The 25112-nt window shown below is 43.1% G+C and overlaps 1 protein-coding gene across 9 annotated transcripts in view; it reads left to right on the forward strand.

Moving 5' to 3' along the window:
• The first annotated feature begins 299 nt into the window (after positions 1-299).
• col4a6 (collagen, type IV, alpha 6) overlaps positions 300-25112 on the forward strand; it is a 165273-nt gene continuing 140460 nt past the window's right edge. For 8 of the 9 annotated variants that reach the window (XM_090214422.1, XM_090214424.1, XM_090214427.1 and 5 more), the window contains exons 1-3: positions 300-399; positions 531-697; positions 876-921. In XM_090214422.1, the coding sequence (XP_090070548.1) occupies positions 687-697; positions 876-921 (57 nt within the window). In that variant the 5' untranslated portion in view covers positions 300-399; positions 531-686. The remainder of the gene's footprint in view (positions 400-530; positions 698-875; positions 922-25112) is intronic. The other variant, XM_090214430.1, reaches the window with a different exon arrangement.

Here is a 25112-nt window from a genome sequence, read left to right on the forward strand (position 1 = left end):
GTTGAATAGTGCAGTTTTACCATCTTTCAGCCTGTAAAAGCATCCAAACCCAAGATATAAACTCAAGGTATCACAAGTGTTTTCAGCGTTCACCGTTCAACATTCAACATTCATAGCCTGTCACACGAAATGTATATTTGATCTCCTATTTAATCGAATTGGAACATCAAAAGAACGTTTAATTCGCTTGTAATCACTTTATTCGAGTAGTGATAGTGTAAACTAATAGGGCTTTCTAACTTGTGCGTTAAACTGGTAACAAGTGGGTAAAGGTAGGCTATGGAATATGAGTGACATGGCTAAGCCCCACCTCTCTTCTCTGCTCTCATGCACTGCGAAGCAGTTGCGGTGCGTGAAACAAGTCCAGCGGGGGACGAACGTTTTCACAACTGAACTTTGGTGAGTTTAAACTTTCCTTATAATTTATAGCGCAAACCGACGAAATTACCTAACTATTTGAACTAGTAGCTAACGAAAAGAACCGTTTGGTGCGTGATTCTAACCCCCTTTTTTTGAAATTGCACTTCTAGTGCCTCTCTCTTCTCGTATTTCCCGAAACAGAGACGCTTTTTGGATTCTTCAATGAGCTCGTCTAGGCACTTGTAGCGGCGGCTAGGAGGGAAGACGGGACTGGGGGAGCACTACAGGAAAACTACCTGAGTTTTCTCTTCCAGCCGTGATTCAAAATGAAATTCTGGTGCGTTTATTTTAGCTACAAATTATATGTTGCCATAGTGGTATAGTTTGACATTGCTTATCAGCTGTTCTGCATAGCCAACTATATAGAGCGAATACTTTCTTACAAAGTTATTAGGCCTGCGAATTGGATTATTTGAAAAAGCAGACGAATATATAATTGTTTATTTATTTGATAGGATTTGTGTACTCGCTGTCAGCTGGGCAGTAGAAGCGACACTCGGGGTAAGTGCGATGTGTTTCCTCAACTTCTAGTGCCTCTCGAATCAAGTGTGCGCATGTATAATAATCTTCAAACACATTATGCGGCTACAGCCTTGACGTTTTTCTTCTTCTTCTATAGCTGCATTGCAAGCCTGAGATGTAGAATTTAGGGCAACATTGTGGCAAGCATGCATGACCAGGCTCGGTGTAGACTAACGGACATGCACAGCTCTATTGCGCAGAGTGGAGTGCTCGCACAGTCCATACATTCTGTATCCTTGGGCTATATGTAGGCTATTTCAAATGCTTCTATCAGGCGCTTGCATCATCTACATGTATTTCAAAATATATGTAGACATGTGAAGAAAGTTTTTTATTATTATTATTATTATTGTAAATAATTCACAACATATTCACGCACAGTGTAGTTTTTTCTCGCTCGCTGCAGTTTTGTCTATGACATTGCACAGTGTGCCTGGTTTATGCTGGATTCGTTGGGTAATGCCTTCTCAGAGAATCACCCATCCTCTTTTGGGGGAATTTAAATATTTGTCTTGTGTTTATTGGACATTGTCCGTATACTTTTGAACGCTGATTACAAGAGTTCACCAGTCAAATTGCTTACTCACTTTTCATGCATAATTTGAGTTTTACGCATTTGGAAGTATTCTTTATTTCAACATCACACAGTGACAGTAGAGATGGAATTCTTACTATTATTATGATTCTCATTTTAAAATAATTTACAGAGTTAAAGTGTACATAATTTATCCCCATGAATTAGTTACAACAATAGTATTTATTGAATCATTTTTATGCTGTCTGTTCAGGAGGAATTGGGACGGAATAGATCACTGCATTTTTGGTAGAGCCCGCTCAAATTTGTGAAAGCTCCAAACCCCGCCCCTTATGAATATTCAAAACGTAATTAAGATGACCCATGACTCCAGCCACACCTGAGAGCAATTCCTTCACTGAACGGTGTAGGCCTACATGTCATTGAAATAATTGTGCTCAAGAACATTCCGATGTGAAGTTTGTACTTACTGCAATACTTTCAACAATAGTATGTAGCCACCAGTATTGCCATATTCCCTTGATTTTTTGTGCTGCCAAATTTGTATGGTAATGTTATCAGGATTTAATGATGATTATAGCTAATATAATGATTATAGGCTCGTTTTAAAGTCATAGTTTACACTTTCTTAGAAATTCATTCATTTTTCTGATTTACTGGTAATTCATCAACACATACAGAATTTACAAGCAACTTTCTATGAAGGTTTGATTGCAAAATGAACTCTTGATGCCCTGGTCTTTGTACTAAGACTGAGACACACACATTCCAAGCAACCATTGTAGCTAAGGGAGAATTGACCTCATGAGTTAAAGCCTAGGTGATGGTTGCTCTGTGAACTAACCAAGTCTCCCGGTCCCAAGCAGACTTCCTCATCATGCTAGAGTATTTAGCCGATCTACACCCTGCATGATCGAAACAGTCTATTCTAAAGACGAAAACAGTGTGTGTGTCACTACAAGCAGCTGAAAGGGTAGATACATTGGCAAGAGAAAGTATGTGAACCCTTTGGAATTACGTAGATTTCTGCATAAATTGGTTATGCAATTTGATCTGATCTTCATCCAAGTCACAACAATAGACAAACACAGTGTGCTTAAACTAACAACACACAAATTATTGTATTTTTATTGTCTATATTGGATACATCATTTAAACATTCCCAGTGTAGGTTGGAAAAGGTATGTGAACGCCTAGGCTAATGACTTCTCCAAAAGCTAATTGGAGTCAGGAGTCAGCTAACCTGGAGTCCAATCAATGAGACGAGATTGGAGATGTTGGTTAGAGCTGCCCTGCTCTATAAAAAACTCTCACAAAATGTGTTTGCTATTCACAAGAAGCATTGCCTGATGTGAACCATGCCTTGAACAAAAGAGGTCTCAGAAGATCAAGAATTGTTGACTCACATGAAGCTGGAAAGGGTTACAAAAGTATCTCTAAAAGCCTTGATGTTCATCAGTACACAGTAAGACAAATTGTCTATAAATGGAGAAAGTTCAGCACTATTGCTACTCTCCCTAGGAGTAGCCGTCCTGCAAAGATGACTGCAAGAGCACAGCGCAGAATGCTCAATGAGGTTAAGAAGAATTCTAGAGTGTCAGCTAAAGACATACAGAAATCTCTGGAACATGCTAACATCTCTGTTGACGATTATACGATACGTAAAACATTAAACAAGAATTATGTTCATGGGAGGACACCACGGAAGGATACAGTGCTGTCTAAAAAAAACATTGCTGCACGTCTGAGGTTTGTTAAAGAGCACCTGAATGTTTCACAGCGCTACTGGCAAAATATTCTGTGGACAGATGAAACTAAAGTTTAGTTGTTTGGAAGGAACACACAACACTATGTGTGGAGAAAAAAAGGCACAGCACACCAACATTGAAACCTCATCCCAACTGTAAAGTATGGTGGAGGGAGCATCATGGTTTGGGGCCTCAGGGCCTGGACAGCTTGCTACGATCGACGGAAAAATGAATTCCCAGGGTTGTCAAGACATTTTGCAGGAGATTGTAAGGCTATCTGACTGCCAATTGAAGCTCAACAGAAGTTGGGGGATGCAACATGACAACAACTCAAAACACAGAAGTAAATCTACAACAGAATGGCTTCAATAGAAGAAAAAACGCCTTCTGGAGTGGCCCAGTCAGAGTCCTGACCTCAACCCGATTGAGATGCTGTGGCATGACCTCAAGAGAGCAGTTCACACCAGACATCCCAAGAATACTGCTGAACTGAAACAGTTTTGGAAAGAGGAATGGTCCAAAATTCCTCCTGACGGTTGTGCAGGTCTGATCCGAAACTACAGAAAATGTTTGGTTGCGGTTATTGCTGCCAAACCAGTTATTAAATCCAAGGGTTCACGTACATTTCCCACCCTGCACTGTGAATGTTTACACAGTGTGTTCAATAAAGACCTGAAAACGTATACTTGTTTGTGTGTTATTAGTTTAATTCGTGTTTGTCTATTGTTGTGACTTAGATGAAGATCAGATAAAATGTTATGGCCAATCTATGCAGGAATCCAGGTCCTTCCAAAGGGTTCACATACTTTTTCTTGCCACTGTACATAAGTATTGTTTTTCTCCGTCTTTGGGCTTTTGCCCAGTCCGTCTGGTCATTCTCTTGAGGTTCCACTTGAGAATTTGTATTATTGTGGTTAGTTAATGGGGATTAATTATTTTTAAAAAAAGGTCCCTCCCTATATCCCTTATTGTCAACGGAGTCGTCTAAGTTAAAGTTAAGTTTAGGCATTAACCCCGAAATCTTAAGGTTAGGCATGAACTCAGAATGATTAAGGTCATGTTCAAGGCTTGGGTGAGGCTTAGAACTTGCAACATCTAGAGTCAGAGGCAGATGCTTATGCCCATCCGCCATCCCCTCCCACAACGACCTAGTAAAACTGAAACTACTTGAAGGTAACAATGCTCACTGTTGACCCTAGTGGCCAGTTTCCATGTAAATCTCCCGACGTCCTCAGACATGGACAGACGTCGAATACTGACTTGTATCACGGGTGACCTGGCTGTTGTACTACCACCCTCAATGGTGGTCAGCCTATCAAGCGTAAGTCAATACATTAGTCCAACCTCCTACCTCTTTGTTGTCCTGGGGAGTGTGGCCTGAGTGAGTGACGGATGACTTCATCGGGTGGTCCTCTAAATAGTGGGACAGTGGGCATCTCCATGGTAACAGTTTTGTGGAAGGTATCCAGAGATCCTGTGTGTGTGTGTGTGTGTGGTTAGAGGAGTTTATGTGGTTAACCAGACTAGCCAGAGATAGCAAAGTGGTTCCAATCTCAACCCTACTGTATCTCAGAGAGAGGTGGTGGAGCATGTAAGGAGTCTCTCTCTCTCGCTGTCTCTCGCTCGCTCTCTCTCTTGCACTCTTTCTCTTTCTTTCTCTCCTCTTCTTTCCCCTCCCCTCCACCCTCCCCCTCTCTATCTCCTCTCTCTCATCCCTCTCCCCTATCCGTCCGTCTCTCTCCCTGCTACTGCAGACAGATAACATGTCTTTATCACACCCCTATCCACAGGGTTTGAAGATAACACTGACACACTCACACAGGGTCACACAGTGTCTTCACACAGTCACACACTTCTGTTCAAACGAGCCAAATCAGACTTTGATAAGCATAAATTCAATTTGAGTGGAAGTTTGGGTTTGCCCCTAAATTAACAGTTTTGATAGATGGGTACAAAATGATTCGGTCTGAAAACAGAACATCGCGTCAGTCTATGAACACTCCACGGAGGAAGTGCTGGACTGATGTCTGACGCAGCTGATGGCAAACTGTTTTTCACACACGCATGAAGAAAGGAGAGGAGCGGTGGAGGAGGGTGAGATTAAGCCGTGGTTTACATGACAGGAGGAACAGGATTTTTTAAAATATATTTTTTAAACTGCAGAAAGTGGCATCTAGGGTGTTTGAGTGAAAACGAGAGTTCATCCCTCCACTGCTCAGAATGTCATAGAAAGATATTTAGTAGTGAGAGTTTTCTAAAGGTGACAAATAGAATGGGGATTTTGTCAAGATAGCGTCAGTCTGGCTATCTTCCCAGTTCTCTTCAAATAGATAGGAGCTATCTCAGACACGTCATGGCCACATCAACACCGATAGAGCATATCAACATTTGACTCACCAATCGGTAGATAGATTGTCACTTTTACTTGTTGGGTCCTTACTGAACATGTGGCACTTACAACCTATAGTATGACATTTGGTTATGAATGACTCGTGAAGCATCTATGAAGGTCTCATGAAGGGTTTATAAAGGCTTCATAAAACCCGAAATTGTAATTCCTTTGAATCGGGAGTTTATATTCCTATTGGTCTGTTTACACGTCCATCCGTCATGTTGCTAGGCATTGTTGTTAGGAATTAAATCACTCAGATGATATGGATAAAGTTGTTTGGAGTTTGTCTCCGGGGTAATAGTTCCAACAGGCAGGTGTGTATATTCTGTGTCTTGTTCAAGACACATGGAGTCACGGGGAGTGTGTTTGTGTGTGTGCACGTCTAGCCCTCTTCTGCTCTCGTCATTGGAATGTTTACGTTGATACTTTTGTCCTTTATCTCAGCCCCCCCCTCCTCCTTTCTGTCATCCCTCCCTCTTATCCCTCCCTCGCTCTCGGGTGGAATTCGCTGCCTGGCAGAACATGTCGGGGTCTCTTCCTCTCCGCAGGTGTCACCTCTACAACAACAAAAAAATAAGTGCTATCTAGAACCTTAAAGGGTTCTTCGGCTGACCCCAGTAGGAGAACCCTTTAAAGAACCCTTTTTGGTTGCAGGTAGAACCCGTTTGGTTCCAGGTTGAACCCTTTTGGTTCTATGTAGAACCCTTTTGGGTTGCATGTAGAACCCTTTCAGAGGCCGAATAACTCTTTTGGAACACTTTGTGTAGAGTGTAGAACGAGTGTAGAACATTCCTCCACTAACTGATCACTTTTGATTTGTGGTTCCTACCCCCACCCTCTCCTCACCCTCCCCTACTCCCTGTGTGGATATGCATGGCCCAAGGGGGTGGAATGCAATAGAAGGCTGTAGGTGCCCAATGGCGTGTGTGTGTTTGTGTGTGTGTGTATTTCAGTGAAGGGTAAAAAGCGCCAGAGGTAACACTTACATACCTAAATCTAAATGACCTTAGATGGTTGAGATAGTCACAGGTTTTATTGAGGGTTAATATATGCTCCCTGGGGTTAAACAAAATAGGAGACATTTATGTGCTCGGAACAGCTATTTAGGAAAGTTCAGTTCTTAGCGGTGACTTCCTAAAAACATGAAGATCTGAATGTTCAAAGTGGTAGAAAAAAAAGCAACGGTTTAAAAAAAATGTGGCCGGCAGGGCTAAGTGAACATAATAAAGAAGGAAAATATATTTTAAAACACTTTTGAAAATCATCTGTTTTGAAATGCAAAAGCCAAAGCGTAGGCAGCAGGCAGTATCCAGTGTGTGTGTGTGTGTGTGTGTGTGTGTGTGTGTGTGTGTGTGTGTGTGTGTGTGAGAGAGATCCGGTGTTTAATGTTTATTGTTACCTGATGAAATTGCTGTACAATATGATCTTGTTTCCATCTGATGCAGATGTCATAAATCAGCACTGCAGAGCTCTCCCTGTACTATGCCGTGCCTTGATGGTATTACTGTTGATGATATCTGGAAATGTGCATGTACACCCTGGCCCATCTACTGTTGCTAGCCCCAATTCTGACTAGTGCTCTGATATCTGCTTCGCTGATTTCTGCTCTCGTAAAAGCCTGGGTTTCTGCACGTTGAAACAAGAAGCTTATTACCTAAACTGGATCAATTGGAAGTGTGGGTTGACACAAGAAGCTTATTACCTAAACTGGATCAATTGGAAGTGTGGGTTGACACAAGAAGCTTATTACCTAAAATGGATCAATTGAAAGTGTGGGTTCACAGCTCCAATCCAGATGTGTTGGTCATTACTGAGATGTGATTAAGGAAGAGTGTTTTGAATACTGATGTTAACCTTTCTGGTAATAACATTTTTCGGCAAGACAGATCTTCCAAAGGTGGGGGAGTGGCAGTCTTTACCAAGGAACACCAAGTCTGTCCCCAAACAATTTGATTTGCCGGTTTTAAGTATTAAACTTTCAAATAGCTGTTTGTTGACTGTTGCTGGGTGCTATCGTCCTCCATCAGCACCAGCCTGTACCCTACCTGCCTTAAACTCTCTCCTGGCACCTTACACTAAGTCTGCATTTGTCCTGCTAGGTGACCTAAACCAGGACATACTTAAACCACCTGACCAAGTCCTAAAGCAATGGGACTCCATAAATTTTTCTCAGATTATTACCAATCCCACAAGGTATGACTCCAAACACCCAGAAAAGGCTACTCTTCTTGATGCTATCCTCACAAATAATCCTGATAGGTATCAGTCTGTTTTTTTCTGTAATGACCTTAGTGATCACTGTTTTACAGCCTGTGTTCGTAATGGCTGCTCAGTGAAACGACCTGTCCTGATTTGTTATAGATGCTTGCTAAAAAACTTTAATGAGCAAGCCTTCATTCATGAACTGGCCTCTGTAAAATGGTATAGAAACAGCTTGATCCCCCCTGTCGAAGACGCTTGGACCTTCTATTTTGATATTTTCAGTGGTATTGTTAACAAACACGCCCCCAGGTTCAGCCCCTGGTTCGACCGTGATCTTGCAGAGTTACTCCACCTCAAAAATTGCATTTGGTGAAAGGCTCGGCACACGAATACTCAGGCTGACAGGCTATCCGGAAGGCCAAAGTTAGTTACTTTAAGGAGCAATTCTCTCTGTGGGTCTAACCCCAAGAAGTTCTGGAGAACGGTTAAAGACCTGGAGAATAAACCCTCCTCCTCACAGCTGCCCGTGTCCCTTAATGTTGATGATGTGGTTGTTACTGACAAGAAGCACATGGCTAAGCTCTTTAATCACCACTTCATCAAGTCAGGATTCCAATTTGACTCAGCCATGCCTCCTTGTCCGTCCAACATTTCCTCATCTCCCACCCCTTCTAATGCAACTACCCCCGATGCTTCTCCCTGTTTTTCCCCCTGCCCCGCTACAAAGTTTCTCCCTGCAGGCAGTCACTGAATCCGAGGTACTAAAGGAGCTCCTGAAAATTGACCCCCAAAAAACATCGGGGTCTGATGGTTTAGACCCTTTCTTCTTTAAGGTTGCTGCCCCTATCATTGCCAAGCCCATCTCTGACCTTTTAACCTGTCTCTCCTTTCTGGGGAGGTTCCCATTGCATAAATGTATATTTAAAATCCCAGCCCTCATCCCCGCAGGATGGCTTTTTGGTAGGCCATCATTGCAAATAAGAATTTGTTCTTAACAGACTTGCCTAGTTAAATAAAGGTTAAATAAATAAAAATGAAATTAATCTCTCTAGGTCTTGCTGCACTTTCTCAGTCAGGGGAACATGCCTTAGGTCTGTAAGATGCAAGAAGCAAATGTTTCTATCTATTCCCTCTCTCCCTCCCTCTCTCTCTCTCTCTCTATCTCTCTCTCTGTCTCTCTCTCTCTCTCTCTCTCTCTCTCTCCCTCCTTCTTCCTCTCCTTGGGTTTCTTCTCAGGTCATATAACCTATAACCTAAGGCCTTTATAATGAGAGTGTTAGGAGACCTATAAACTATACAGTCAGGGCCATTATTATTTGCCATAAGGCACTCAAGTAATACTGCAAAAAACGTTTTGTCATTAATACAAAGCGTTAAGCTTTGGGCAAATCCAACGCAACGCATCACTGAGTACCACTCTTCATATTTTCAAGCATGATGGTTGCTGCATTATGTTATGGGTATGTTTGTCATCGGCAAGGACTAGGGAGTTTTTTTTAGGATAAAAAGAAACAGAATACAGCTATAAGCACACAAACAAATCCTTGAGGAAACCCTGGTTCAGCCTGCTTTGCAACTGACACGGAGACAAATTCACCTTTCAGCAGGACAATAAACTTAAACACAAGTCCAAATCTACACTGGAGTTGCTTACCAAGGCGACATTGAATGTTCCTAAGTGGCCTAGTTACAGTTTTGACTTAAATCGGCTTGAAAATATATGGCTTGACTTGAAAATGGCTGTCTAGCAATGATCAACACTCAACTTGACAGAGCTTGAAGAATTTTTTAAAGATTAAAGTGCAAACAAGAGTAAAGGGCAAACAAAAAATTACTATGCCAAAGTTGTTTATATTGTTTATATTGACTCACGGGTGTGAATACTTACGTAAATGAAATATTTCAGTATTTCATATTCAATTAATTGGTAACATTTCTAAAAACACTGTCATTATGGGGTATTGTGTGTAGATGGGTGAGCAATATTCTTTGGATCAATTTTGAATTCAGGCTGTAGCGTAACAAAATGTGGTGGAAGTCAAAGCGTATGAACACTTTCTGAAGGCACTGTGTTACACATAGATCTAAATGGATCTATACCCTGATTTCCCATGCAATACCCATACCCACTAACTATAGCTAGTCTCATATTAGCTATATTTTATACTTTGTGTTTCTAATGTTAAGGTGATAACCATAGTTTGACTTTGCAAAGCTGTCATGAGAGAGGCTACCCTTGCTGTCTTGAATCTTTACTGACTTCTATAAAACAGACAGTGTGTGGGATAGGATGACAAGTCATACCTGCAGAGACACAGGAATGTGTTGCAATGCCCTCTCTGTGCAGTATAAACACAATGAAGGTTAAAACCATACAACAAATGTGTGTCGGGGTGGAACAGTGATGACACTTTATTTGTGTTTTTAGCCGTGTTTATCACATCTAAATCACTGATAGGAGCACATTAGATCTTGGATTTTGTCTGTTAGCTAGCACCTGAATCAGTGCAATGTTGGTATGTTTTCTCCTTTAGAACCATTGAAAAAACCATACATCTTCCAGTTGTAGTTCTAGTGGTTGCATGGTGAATGTCCCACACTGGCATCGTTTCAAATATCAAACCTCTCTACAGAACAGTGTCAGCTTGTCCCCTTATTGGTTGAGGTAAATCCAAGGTCAGAGTTCAGCACAACACAAAAGCTGAGGGCTGGCGCGTAATTGTTTGGGGTCGTAGCTTAACGTTCCTTCTTCTTAAGGTTTGTTTATCACACTTTGTCTACTTTATAAAAAGGTTGAAAAGGGGAAGAGAGGGAAGGGGTGTCCTTCTTACTGTCTCCTGTATCTATCTGTGCCCTTGAAGCAGTTTTGAAAAGGTGATACGAGCCTACCAGATAAGCTAAATGCCTGTTATGCTGGCTTCGAGGTAAGCAACACTGAAGCATGCACGAGAGCACCAGCTGTTCTGGTTGACTGTGTGATAACGCTCTCGGTAGCCGATGTGAGCAAGACCTTTAAACAGGTCAACATTCACAAAGCCACAGGCCCAGGCCAGATGGATTACCAGGACGTGTACTCAAAGCATGTGCGGACCAACTGGCAAGTGCCTTCCCTGACATTTTCAACCTCTCCCTGAGTCTGCAATACCTACATGTTTCAAGCAGACCACCATAGTCCATGTACCCAAGGAAGCTAAGGTAACCTGCCTAAATGATTACCGCCCTGTAGCACTCACGTCGGTAGCCATGAAGTGCTTTGAAAGGCTGGTCATAGCTCACATCTACAGCATCCTCCCGGATACCCTAGACCCACTCCAATTCACATACCGCACCAACAGATCCACAGATGATGCAATCTCAATCGCACTCCACACTGCCCTTTCCCACCTGGACAACAGGAACACCTATGTGAGAATGCTGTTCATTGACTACAGCTCAGAGTTCAACATCATAGTGCCCAGGAAGCTCATGACTAAGCTAAGGACTCTGGGACTAAACACCTCCCTCTGCAACTGGATCGTGGACTTCCTGACGGACCGCCCCCAGGTGGTAAGGGTAGGCAACAACACATCTGCCATGCTGATCTTCAACACGGGGGCCACTCAGGGGTGTGTACTGAGTCCCCTCCTGTACTCCCTGTTCACCCACGACTGCGTGGCCAAACACGACTCCAGCACCATCATTAAATATGCTTACGACACAACAGCCTGATCACCGACAACGATGAGACATCCTATAGGGAGGAGGTCAGAGAACTGGCAGTGTCGTGCCAGGACAACAACCTCTCCCTCAATGTGTGCAAGACAAAGGAGCTGATCGTGGACTACAGGAAAAGGCAGGCCGAACATGCCCCCATTAACATCAACGGGGCTGTAGTGGAGCGGGCCAAACTTTCTGCAATCCAGGACCTACAGTATATAATAGGCGGTGTCAGAGGACAGCCCATAAAATTGTCATAGACTCCAGTCACCCTAGTCATAGACTGTTTTCTCTGCTACTGCACGGCAAGCAGTACCGGAGCACCAAGTCTAGGACCAAAAGGCTCCTTAACAGCTTTTACCCCAAACCATAAGACTGCTGAGCAATTTATCAATTATTACATTGACATTATCTATGCATAGTCACTTCACCCCTACTGGCATGTACAAATTACCTCTAGCCTGTACCCCCACACACTGACTCGGCACCAGTACCCCCTGTATATAGCCTTGTTAATGTGTTACTTTTTATTATTTTTACTTTAGTTTATTTGGTAAATATATTAACTCTTCTTGAACTGCACTGTTGTTTATTAAGGGCTTGTAAGTAAGCATTTCATGGTAAGGTCTACACTTGTTGTATTCGGCGCATGTGACAAAGTTTGATTTGATTTATTCTTGTCAGTGAGTGAGGTGGGACGCCATTTTGGTTTTGGGTGGAAGTGTTGTCTTAGCTTGTCGGACATGCCTAGTCTTTTCTCTCTTAATGCCAGCGACCCTCTGGCCATTTTCCCCCTTCTCCCTTCTCTCTCTATCTCTCTGCACCACCACCCCTCCCTGCAGAGTGTCTCTCTCTTTGTGTTTCAGTAGATAGTTTACGTGGCCTGTTTAAGCTAAACCAACAGATCCGTTCCATCTTTACTTTGATGATCCTTATGATCCCTACAACATCATTACTTCAATCATTTCACCATAATACGATTCATAACCAATATAACAAGTAAAGTGCCTGTGCAAGGGAAACTATTCTTCTCTTCTTTGCCCTAGGTAGACTAAAGTCAGTTACAAAGTTTTTTTAATGCTGTGACCCTATAGCTAAAGTTGGCTATAGAGAGACAACTGCATTATAAACCTTATGGTAAGACTTCAGAAATGTTAATGCGTGTGTTTATAGCATGTAATAAAGCATTATAACCACAGACAGCCTTGTATAAAGCTAGGAGCTAGGAGGATCCAGCCACAACACAACCCATCATTTAGGGGACACACACACACGCAATGGTGCAGCTGATAGACCTGTATCAATGTAATCAGCCATGTAGAACCCTCCCTCTGTGTGTTCCCTTCTTTTCCCCCTGTAATTTGGCTTCCTCCCTCCCTTTTTCCATCCCTCTATTCGTCTCATTTCATCCCTTGTTCCCCAGCTCATGCCAGGCCAGGTAATCCACCCAGCCGGCTACATCATCCCTCCTCTGTTCATCCCTCCTTCCCTCTCTTACCTTATTCTCTGAGCTATCCTTTCCACTGATGGATAAGGTAATTCACAGGCTGCCTCCCAAATGGCACTCTATTCCCTTTATAGTGCACTACTTTTGACCAGGGCCTATAAACGCTTAGGAAAAAATGGTGCCAAAAGGTTTTTTCAGCTGTCCCCATAGGATAACCACCTTGTTGGTTCCAGCAAGAACCCTTTTTTGGTTCCACGTAGAACCCCTTTGAGTTCCACGTAGAACCCTCTGTGGAAAAGTTCCTACATGGAATCCAAAAGGGTTCTAAACCTGGAACCAAAAAGGGTTATTCAAAGCGGTCTCCTATAGCAGGGTTCCCCAACTTGCGGCCCACAGGTGATTTTATTTGGATCCACAATCAAAGATTGTAAAAATACCAGAAAATCCGCTCCAAGTTATTTAATTTTGGAAATCTGTTCCAAAGTATAGCCACACATAATAGAGAGATACACTACTTGACCAAAAGTACGTGGACATCTGCTCATTGAACATCTTGTTCCAAAATCATGGGCATTAATATGGAGTTGGTCCCCCCTTTGCTGCTATAACAGCCTCCACTCTTCTAGGAAGGCTTTCCACTAGATATTGCTTCCATTCAACCACAAGAGCATTAGTAAGGTTGGTCACTGATGTTGGGCGATTAGGCCTGGCTCACAGTCGGCATTCTAATTCATCCCAAAGGTGTTCGATGGGGTTGAGGTCAGGGCTCTGTGCAGGCCAGTCAAGTTCTTCCACAACAATTTCAACAAACCTTCTGTATGGACGGTGCTTTGTGCACGAGGGCATTGTCACAAAGTTGGAAGAACTAAATAATCTAGAATGCCATTGTATGCTGTACCAATTAAGATGTCCCTTCAATGGAATTAAGGGGTTTAGCATGAACCACGAAAAACAGTCCCAGACCATTATTCCTCCTCCACCAAACTTTACAGTGCACTATGCATTCAGGCAGGTAGCGTTCTGGTATCCACCAAGCCAGTCGTTCAGGTTGCCAGTCGGTGAAGCTTCCAAACAGTTCACTTTCATAGCAGCCACATAAAAACAGCATGATCCTTTAGCTCGTTGTACATATAATTCCTTCTCGCAACAATCTATGCCATTCTCCTCCTCTCACCTTTTCCCTTCACTTGTGGACTTCAGTGCACAACACATCAGGCGAAAAAACCTTTCCAAGCCAAACCTTCATATCATAACCGCTAACCGCTACACACAGCCAACATCATTGTCACATCATAGTCAGCTAGAACTACTAGAACTAACACGTTTGTAAACCTACGGCTACATTCATGCAGTGCAGTGTACAGTCAGGAATCAGTTTAGCAGTTACACCGGCGTGTCCTGGTGGCAATACATTTATAAAACCAAAAGCTTACCTTGACTTGAAAGAGTTCCAGTGCTGGATAGCCATAGACAGCTAGCTAACATAGCATCCCTCTCTGTTTGACACAGGTGTTTAAGTAGGCTAAACTAGCTGGCTGCATAAGCAGTTTAAAAGGTACACCAGCAGACCCCGGTGGCAATAATTAATACAACTAAAAATGTAGCTTGACTTGAAAGAGTTCCAGTGTTGGATAGCCATAGCCAGCTAATTAACATAGCATCCTAATCTGTTTGAGCCGGGTGTTTAAGTAGGCTAAACTAGCTGGCTGCATTTGCGAGCTAAGTGAAAGTTAAACAAATAAAAAATACAATCAAATATAGCTAGCTCTTTCTCTTTCTCTTGTGTCTCCTTCATTTTGGAACAAATTCATTTGTTCAAAACTGTTCAACTATTGTCTTTCTCTCTCTATGAGTCAACTACTCACCACACTTTATGCAAGGAAGTGCTAGCTAGCTGTAGCTTGTGCTTTTAGTAGTAAATTCATTCCCTGATCCTTTGATTGGGTGGACAACATGTCAGTTCATTCTGCAAGAGCTCTGATAGGTTGGAGAACATCCTCCAGAAGTTACAGTGTAAGTCTATGGAAGGGAGTGAGACCATGAGCCTCCTAGGTTTTGTATTGAAGTCACTGTACCCAGAGGAGGAAGGAAGATACCTCTCCTTCGGCTACACTATGGTGCTACCCTACAGTGCTGAGGCTACTGTAGACCTTCATTGCAAAACAGTGTGTTTTAATCAATTATTTGGTTACGTGAATATATTTAATATAGTTTCATCTAAAAAGGATAACTTTTTTAATGTTTCACTATTTAGATTTTTAAGAAATTCACTGAGGATGGTCCTCCCTTTCCTCCTCTGAGGAGCCTCCACAGGGTGACTCTTGCTATATGAAACCGAAGTAGGTCTTGAGGATGAGTGTGCGCACAGCCATGGTCCTGTGGTGTGCATTTGGTCTGCACATGAGACTACCAGACCACCCTTGTGGACTTTGGTGGTTCAAGAAGAAAAAATAACTACATTTTGAGTGTGTAAAAAGAAGATAAGATATTATACAGACTAAATGTTTAATTTACACTGTTGGTGTTTTGTGCTATTGAAATATTTTGTCAGTGGCATTTGTTGTTAAAAAATAAAATAATGGGTGCATTTTTCAGAAGAGAAACAAAACATGCTTTTTCCATGTCTAAGCTTTCTTATAACTATCAGGATAGTTTTTTTTGTAATTACATATAAAGTATGTCAATATTGTACAACTAAATAATGTCTCTTGAAATTAAGAATCGAGGACATTTCTAGGTCAGAGGGGACGAATGTAAGGATTGGAATTGGATGTTAGTGATTGATTAAGAGATAATTGGTTGCCTGTCAAAAATAAATATTCTATGCTGCCTCTGTCTGGTCTTAACTTCATAAGTTGACAGTCAACTCTCTGAATCCTCTAAACGACGCAATACACCATTGTATCAACACACTTGTCACTTCCATTTAACAATTCTAAATCGCTGTGGCACAGTAGGCATCAAGTCACTTGCCGATAATGTTGCATAAAATGCTGCATTTAAAATAAAATAAAAAAATCACCTTTATTTAACCAGGTAGGCCAATTAAGAACAAGTTCTCATTTACAACTGCGACCTGGCCAAGATAAAGCAAAGCAGTGCGACACAAACAACAACACAGGGTTACACATGAAATAAACAAAGGTACAGTCAATAACACAATAGAAAAGTCTATATACAGTGTGTGCAAATGAGGTAAGATTAGGGAGCTAAGGCAATAAATAGGCCGTAGTGGCGAAGTAATTACATTTTAGCTAATTTTTATTTTACCTTTATTTAACCAGGTAGGCAAGTTGAGAACAAGTTCTCATTTACAATTGCGACCTGGCCAAGATAAAGCAAAGCAGTTCGACAGATACAACAACACAGAGTTACACATGGAGTAAAACAAACATACAGTCAATAACAAAGTATAAACAAGTCTATATACAATGTGAGCAAATGAGGTGAGAAGGGAGGTAAAGGCAAAAAAGGCCTTGGTGGCAAGGTAAATACAATATAGCAAGTAAAACACTGGAATGGTAGTTTTGCAATGGAAGAATGTGCAAAGTAGAAATAAAAATAATGGGGTGCAAAGGAGCAAAATAAATGAATAAATTAAATACAGTTGGGAAAGAGGTAGTTGATAGGGCTAAATTATAGGTGGGCTATGTACAGGTGCAGTAATCTGTGAGCTGCTCTGACAGTTGGTGCTTAAAGCTAGTGAGGGAGATAAGTGTTTCCAGTTTCAGAGATTTTTGCAGTTCGTTCCAGTCATTGGCAGCAGAGAACTGGAAAGAGAGGCGGCCAAAGAAAGAATTGGTTTTGGGGGTGACTAGAGAGATATACCTGCTGGAGCGTGTGCTACAGGTGGGTGCTGCTATGGTGACCAGTGAGCTGAGATAAGGTGGGGCTTTACCTAGCAAAGACTTATAGATGACCTGGAGCCAGTGGGTTTGGCGACGAATATGAAGCGAGGGCCAGCCAACGAGAGCATACAGGTCACAGTGGTAAGTAGTATATGGGGCTTTGGTGACAAAACGGATGGCACTGTGATAGACTGCATCTAATTTGCTGAGTAGAGTGTTGAAGGATATTTTGTAAATGACATCGCCAAAGTCAAGGATCGGTAGGATAGTCAGTTTTACGAGGGTATGTTTGGCAGCATGAGTGAAGAATGTTTTGTTGCGAATAGGAAGCCGATTCTAGATTTAATTTTGGATTGGAGATGCTTAACATGAGTCTGGAAGGATAGTTTACAGTCTAATCAGACACCTAGGTATTTGTAGTTGTCCACATATTCTAAGTCAGAACCGTCCAGATTAGTGATGCTGGGCGGGCGGGCTGGTGTGGGCAGCGATCGGTTGAAGAGCATGCATTTAGTTTTACTTGCATTTAAGAGTAGTTGGAGGCCACGGAAGGAGAGTTGTATGACATTGAAGCTCATCTGGAGGTGTCCACAGTGTCCCAAGTAGGGCCAGAAGTATACAGAACGGTGTCGTCTGCGTAGAGGTGGATCAGAGAATCACCAGCAGCAAGAGCGACATCATTGATGTATACAGAGAAAAGAGTCGGCCCGAGAATTGAACCCTGTGGCACACCCAATAGAGACTGTCAGAGGTCCAGACAACAGGCCCTCCGATTTGACACACTGATCTCTATCTGAGAAGTAGTTGGTGAACCAGGTGAGGCAGTCATTTGAGAATCCAAGGTTGTTAAGTCTGCCGATAAGAAAGTGGTGATTGACAGAGTCGAAAGCCTTGGCCAGGTCGATGAATACGGCTGCACAGTATTGTCTTTTATCGATTGCGGTTATGATATCGTTTAGGACCTTGAGTGTGGCTGAGGTGCACCCATGACCAGCTCAGAAACCAGATTGCATAGTGGTGAAGGTATGGTGGGATTCGAAGTGGTCGGTGATCTGTTTGTTAACTTGGCTTTCGAAGACCTTAGAAAAGCATGGTAGGATAGATATAGGTCTGTAGCAGTTTGGGTCTAGAGTGTCTCCCCCTTTGAAGAGGGGGAAGACCGCGGCAGCTTTCAGATCTTTGGGGATACGAAAGAGAGGTTGAACAGGCTAGTAATAGGTGTTGCATCAATTGCGGCGGATCATTTTAGAAAGAGAGGGTCCAGATTGTCTAGCCCAGCTGATTTGTAGGGGTCCAGATTTTGCAGCACTTTCAGAACATCAGCTATCTGGATTTTGGTGAAAGAGAAATGGGGGAGGCTTGGGAAAGTTGCTGTGGGAGGTGCAGAGCTGTTGACCGGGGTAGGGGTAGCCAGGTGGAAAGCATTGCCGGCTGTAGAAAAATGCTTATTGAAATTCTCGATTATCGTGGATTTATCGGTGGTGACGGTGTTTCCTAGCCTCAGTGCAGTGGGCAGCTGGGAGGAGGTGCTCTTATTCTCCATGGACTTTACAGTGTCCTAGAACTTTTTGGAATTTGTGCTACAGAATGCAATTTTCTGTTTGAAAAGCTAGCCTTTGCTTTCCTAACTGCCTGTGTATATTGGTTACTAACTTCCCTGAAAAGTTGCATATCGTGGGGGCTATTCGATGCTAATGCAGTACGCCACAGGATGTTTTTATGCTGGTCAAGGGCAGTCAGGTCTGGAGTGAACCAAGGGCCATATCTGTTCCTGGTTCTATATTTTTTAATCGGGCATGCTTATTTAAGATGGTGAGGAAAGCACTTTTAAAGAATAACCAGGCATCCTCTACTACGGAATGAGGTCAGTATCCTTCCAGGATACTCAGGCCAGGTTGATTAGAAAGGCCTGCTCGCTGAAGCACTAAAAGTTTAGAAGGTCTATAATTTTCATTGAACACAATCAAAGTTAACATAAGTCCTAGATGCTTTCAGTTGCTCAACTTATAGGCATGCCCAATTTAGGCAACTTTTTTTAACAACATGATATTACTCTCCAAAGGGATACGTTGAAATAACATGCTGTAGGTAATTAAATAATCAAAATTAAAAGGTGTTTATTTTTTAGCGTAGTGGTTATTAATATTTAGGCATATCATTTGAAATAGGCCTTGTGAAATGATTGTCAAAAGGGCAAGAGATACTGTTGCATGTTGGTCTAGAGATTATTTATGGATTGATCAAAATCCAAATATCAAAACATTCTTTTAACAACTCCAAAGCAATTGCATGTGGCGCAGGAACCACTGATTCTCTGCATTTTTCCATTATCAAGACACCTGCTGGTAACTCTTAACTGGTTAGGATAGCTCATGAGGTATCCTAAATATCTGTAGACTAGGTGGGACTCTTCTAATTAAAAAGGCTTCATGCATTGCTTTTATTTTTACCCATAAAAGTAGGAGTAAAATGTCTCAATTCTCAGCATTTACGACCAATTTTCTACTCTACACTTTGTGGATATGGGCCCTGGGTTTTAACAGGCTCTGAAAGGATACAGGTAGATAAGTCACTCAGTAACAGTCAGTTGACCCAGCACCCATAACACTGCTGGGGCTTGCCCGCTAACCCAGCTAGCATTGGTTAGCTTCCCTGGCCTAACTCTGACTGAGAATTCATCCTGAGCTAGCTTAGCGCTTTGCTACTGTAGGTCTACTTGCCCTGCTACTAAAAAAATGTGCTTAGTGCTATGTCACTGTAGGCCTATTTGGCATGCTACTAAAGAATTAGCCTAGCGCTATGCCACTGTCGGCCTACTTGACGTGCTACTAAATAATTAGCTTAACACAATGCCACTGTATACCTACTTGGCCTGCTTTGCAGTGCTAGCAATCAAAGAGAACTAAAGAGTTAGCATATGACGCTACATCTCCATTCTCTACTACAAAGCCTTACGGCTACCCAGTGACGTAACCACTACCAAAAGCTTTGTTATCTAACAGACTCAGCTTCATTATTAGCTTTCTTCTTGAATGAAAATGACCTATCTAGCCAGAGATCCCCCGGTTGTGAATGGAATTCCTACTGTAGCTAGCTCACTAGGCCTCTGGTGAATAGGCCTACTGTAGCTATCTCGCTTGTAAATAGAAGTCCATCTGGCTTTGTTCCTGTCCTTGGCTTTGTCCAAAATGGCACCCTATTCCCTATATACGGCACTACTTTTTACCAGAGGCTTATGGGCTATAGGGAATAGGGACACAGCCACGGTCTTTCTACCGTGCCCAAAGGCCTCTAGCTCACTAATGAGGAAGACAGATGACCATTGTCACATTATCCCCACCCTGCCACACACACACACACACACACACACACACACACACACACACACACACACACACTGGCCGGTCAGCAACTGTATTTGTCAACAGAGCCACCAGTTGCTCTACATATTTATTTAGTTGGGTCTCTGTTCCTAAAATAGCCTCCGCTAGCTAGCGCATTAGCTAACTCACTGTGTGTGTGTGTTGGCCAGAGGAGAGGAAGAATGGAGAGAAAGCTTTCTATCAGAGAATAGTGATTAGTGTGCTACTGTACTGTATACATTTATTAAGATAAAAAAGTTAAAATGTTCAACTTTATTTAACTAGTTAAGTCAGTAAAGACAAATTGTTATTTACAATGACGGCCTACCCCGGGCCAAACTCTCCCCTAACCCGGACGACTCTGGGACAATTGGCGCCGCCCTATGGGACTTCCGATCACGGCCGATTGTGATACTGCGATGCAGTGCCTTAGGCCGCCGTGCCACTCGGTCATGACAAAGAGATGGAGAAAGGGAACGGAGAAGGGAAAGATACAGCATATAAAATAAAGAAAGAGAAGAAGGTGGGTAAGAGAAGTATTAGAAGAGTGTACATATGTAGTTTATGTGGGACAGACTGAATGGATGGTTGTCCGTAAAACGTTACATTTCCCAGTATTGTGCAAACCTCAGTATTGACTCCAATGCATGATATTACTTGAATGTTCTAGCTTTGGAAATGGACTTATAACTGCTTACTTTATTAGCTAGTATCACATTCCTGCCAAGCTTTCTCCAGGGATTACATAGCATATTCCACTGTCTCCCCCATGTTCTAGAATCGGAATGGGAACAGAGCTACAGGTGCTAGTCGCCCTTTCAGTTCAATTAAACAGATCTGGGGTCAGGTTACCCAACACTCAAACCTTTACCATTAAAGGTAAAGGGAGTTAAGGTGATGTCTCTGTCATTTAGAACCTGGATCAGTGCATAAAATGATGAAATATCTTACTGTGTATTAGTAGGTTAATACGGTCAACTTCTACCTAAGGCAGTGACTCGCTAGGTGTTTTTCCCCTGGAGGAAAGCATTCCCAAAGCATTCCCATTCCTGTGACATTCCCGACCGGTAACAGGGACAGGTCCAGGCTGAAACTGCGTCTGAAGGGCTAACGAACTGTTGCTAGGGGCGACAACTCATCAGCATTCCTCAATCGTCACCCTTATATCACCAGCGATGCTCCCCCTTCCCCCGAACACCTCCCATCAGTAACTCGCCCCCTAGGCTCTAGCAGGGTCACCCACCTGTCTACCCCCTCCCCTCCTCCTCCTCTCTGTCTATCCCTCTCTTTCTCTCTCTTCCTTCTCGCCACTCTAACCTCGTCTCCTACATCTATCCTTTTCACAATATCATTCTCTTGCTCTCTTTCTCTTTTCCTCTCCCTCTTAGCCTGTCCTTTCCTCCACTTCATCTTACTTTCCCTCCACATCTCCTTCTTTCCTACCCCCTTTCCCTCTTCTCTCCCACCTCCTCCCCCTCTTTGAGCCACTGGCTGCCTCCCTCTCCCATGTGATCTCTCTCCCTCTCTCTCCCCCTGCAGCATGAGAAATGAATGTCTATAAATTACTAAATAACTGCAATACCCATAAATCCTTGCTAGCAGGGTCACTGAAAACCACAGATGTATGGGATCATTTGTAGTTCAGAGGTCAGGGGTCACAGGTAGCTAACGTGAGGTGAGGAGCCTTTGGTGAGGTGTCATGATTTAGACGGTTCCTTGGTATATCACGTAACCATCCCAACATTCCTTTCTGGTGGGACTGAACAGAACAGAAATGTGTCATAAAGGGAAAGTGCCTGTGACCTGTGACCTGTGGTTCAGAACTGTTTAGAGTTTATCTGTGAAGCGTTAGAGGGGTTATTTGAAGGTCTGATGATTTTAGGAAGGTCAACTAACTGATAAGACGAGGTGATTGAGGGAGCCATATAGCCACTCAGGATTTGAGCCACTTTGTCTACAACGAGAGGAAGTGGAAGGATGTATCACAAAGGGCACCCTATTCACGTGGGCCCTGGTCAAAAGTAGTGCACTATAAAGGGAATAGGGTACCGTTTTGGATGCAGGCAAACTCTCTCTGAACCCCACTGATTACATTGGAGTCAGTTGTTAGAAGGACAGGAGTAGGAGATTGGGTGAAGGAGGGTGTTTTGTGGATACTTTGAGGTCAAACCACAAATGGAAGGAAGTCAGCTGTCGATACAAGTGATGTATAAGAAATGCAGTGGACAAAAACTTAGAGGAAAACTCCAAGATACAATATATATACAAAAGTATTGGGACACCTCTTAGTTGATTTGGCCATTTCAGCCACACCCGTTGCTGACAGGTGAAGTAAAATAGAGCACAAAATAGAGCACACAGCCATGCAATCTCCATAGACAAACATTGGCAGTAGAATGGCCTTACTGAAGAGCTCAGTGACTTTCAACGTGGCACCATCAGAGGATGGTGGATTCCAACAAGTCAGTTTGTAACATTTCTGCCCTGCCAGAGCTGCCCCGGTCAACTGTAAGTGCTGTTATCGTTAAGTGGAAACGTTTAGGTGCAACATCAGCTCATCTGCTAAGTGGTAGTCCACGCAAGCTCACAGAATGGGACCGCCGAGTGCCGAAGAGCGTTAAAATTGTCTGTCCTTGGTTGCAACACTCCTTACCAAGTTCAAACTGCCTCTGGAAGCAACGTCAGCGCAATAACTGTTCGTCGGGAGCTTCATTCAATTGGCTTCCATTGCCGAGCAGCCGCACACAAGCCTAAGATCACCATGCAGTGGAAACACGTTCTCTGGAGTGATGAATCACGCTTCACCATCTGGCAGTAAGACAGACAAATCTGTGTTTGGCGGATGCCAGGAGAACGCTACCTGCCCGAATGCATAGTGCCAACTGTAAAGTTTGGTGGTGGAGGAATAATGATCATGGTTGGGACTAGGTCCTTGAGTTGAAGGAAAATCTTAACGCTACAGCACATAATTACATTCTAGACGATTTTGTGGTTCCATCTTTGTGGCAACAGTTTGACGAAAGCCCTTTCCTGTTTCAGCATGACGCCGCCCTCATGCACAAAGTGAGGTCCATAGAGTAATGATTTGTCGAGATCAGTGTGGAAGAACTTGACTAGCCTGCAAAGAGCCCTGACCTCAATTCTATCGAACACCTTTGGGATGAATTGGAACGTCAACTGCGAGCCAGGCCTAATCTAGTGGAAAGACTTCCCAGAAGAGAGGAGGCTGTTATAGCAGCAAAGGGGGGACCAACTCCATATTAATACCATTGATTTTGGAATGAGATGTTTGACAAGATGGTGTCCACATGCTTTTGAACATGTAGTGTACTAGTGTGAAAAGTTAACATGCCCTTATTAGGTTACTATGGCGCTATTGTTGAGTAGCCATGGTGTATGTAACCACAGGGTAACCGAGAGCAAGCATTAGCGACAGGTTGAACTCAAGGTCAGTTTAGGAAAATAATGGCTCCGGAGGAGATGGCTGCTGTTTTACGGTCCCCTAACCAATTGTGCTATTGTGTGTGTTTTTTTGCGTTATTTGTAACTTATTTTGTACATAATGTTATCAGATATCAGATATCAGGACAGCAATTACTCACCCCACACTGGAAGAATATTTTTTCTTTAACGAGTCGGACGCAAAGGATTTACTAAAGACACCCGATAAGGCCCTCATTTGTCTTTGTTTTATCCCATGTCTTATCCTGTGCAAATAGCCGGGATAATTATTTTCTCGTTTACATTTTAATCTCACTTTCTATCTATGAACTAAATATACTTTCCTGCAACCCGCCTCACCCAATGTGGTACGGATCTGCTGTTTTTCTTCCTTATAACTGGAACCTCCGTCAGGAGCTAGCCAGCTAACTAGCTACTAGTCTTTGTTAGCCATGGCTAGCGGTCTTCACCTTTTAGCTCGGACACCGCCAGCTTTAGCTCGGACAATACATGCCAGTCTTCACAGAGCGATATCAACCCAGAGCATATCGGACTACCACATCACCGGATTCCTGCCACTCTGGATCATTACACCGGATCATCGGAGCTAGCTAGCTACTACCGAGTGGCTACTGTTAGCTAACACCTCTGTCCTGAAGCAAGTACCAGTTAGCCTTGAGCTAGCCACGAGCTAGGCCCATATACCAGCTAATTCTAGGGCTACAATACCTCTTTTGCCAATTGGCCTGGACCCTTTGTTGTCAACGAAGAGCCCCGCCAATCCATCACGACTGGTCTGCCGACGTGGTCGCCCGATGTGGTCTCAATGAGCTTTTCCGTTGAGATGTTGCTGAAGACCCATCTTCTCACACCGGCCCACTAGCTTTCTAAGCGCTGTGTCTCCCACTCGCCTAGTGTAGTACTGACTACTGAACGGCTCCCTGACTCACCTACTGCTGTTCTTTGGACACTATGATCACTCGGCTACACAGCTGATGCCGCCTGGACTGTTTCAATAACACCGTACCTCATTTTGTTTATCTGTCGTCCCCAGCCTCGAACTCCGGTCCTGTATGTACCTAACTGACCTCAAGGTCCTAAACGATATCATAACCGCCATCGATAAAAGACAATACCGTATTCATCGACCTGGCCAAGGCTTTCGACTCTGTCAATCACCACTTTCTTATCGGCAGACTTAACAACCTTGGATTCTCAAATGACTGCCTCACCTGGTTCACCAACTACTTCTCAGATAGAGATCAGTGTGTCAAATCGGAGGGCCTGTTGTCTGGACCTCTGACAGTCTCTATTGGGTGTGCCACAGGGTTCAATTCTCGGGCCGACTCTTTTCTCTGTATACATCAATGATGTCGCTCTTGCTGCTGGTGATTCTCTGATCCACCTCTACACAGACAACACCGTTCTGTATACTTCTGGCCCTTCTTTGGACACTGTGGACACCTCCAGACGAGCTTCAATGACATACAACTCTCCTT

This window comes from Oncorhynchus mykiss, chromosome 21, assembly GCF_057628025.1.
Source record: "Oncorhynchus mykiss isolate SJ-2025 chromosome 21, ASM5762802v1, whole genome shotgun sequence".
In the NCBI taxonomy this organism is placed as follows: Eukaryota; Metazoa; Chordata; class Actinopteri; order Salmoniformes; family Salmonidae; genus Oncorhynchus; species Oncorhynchus mykiss.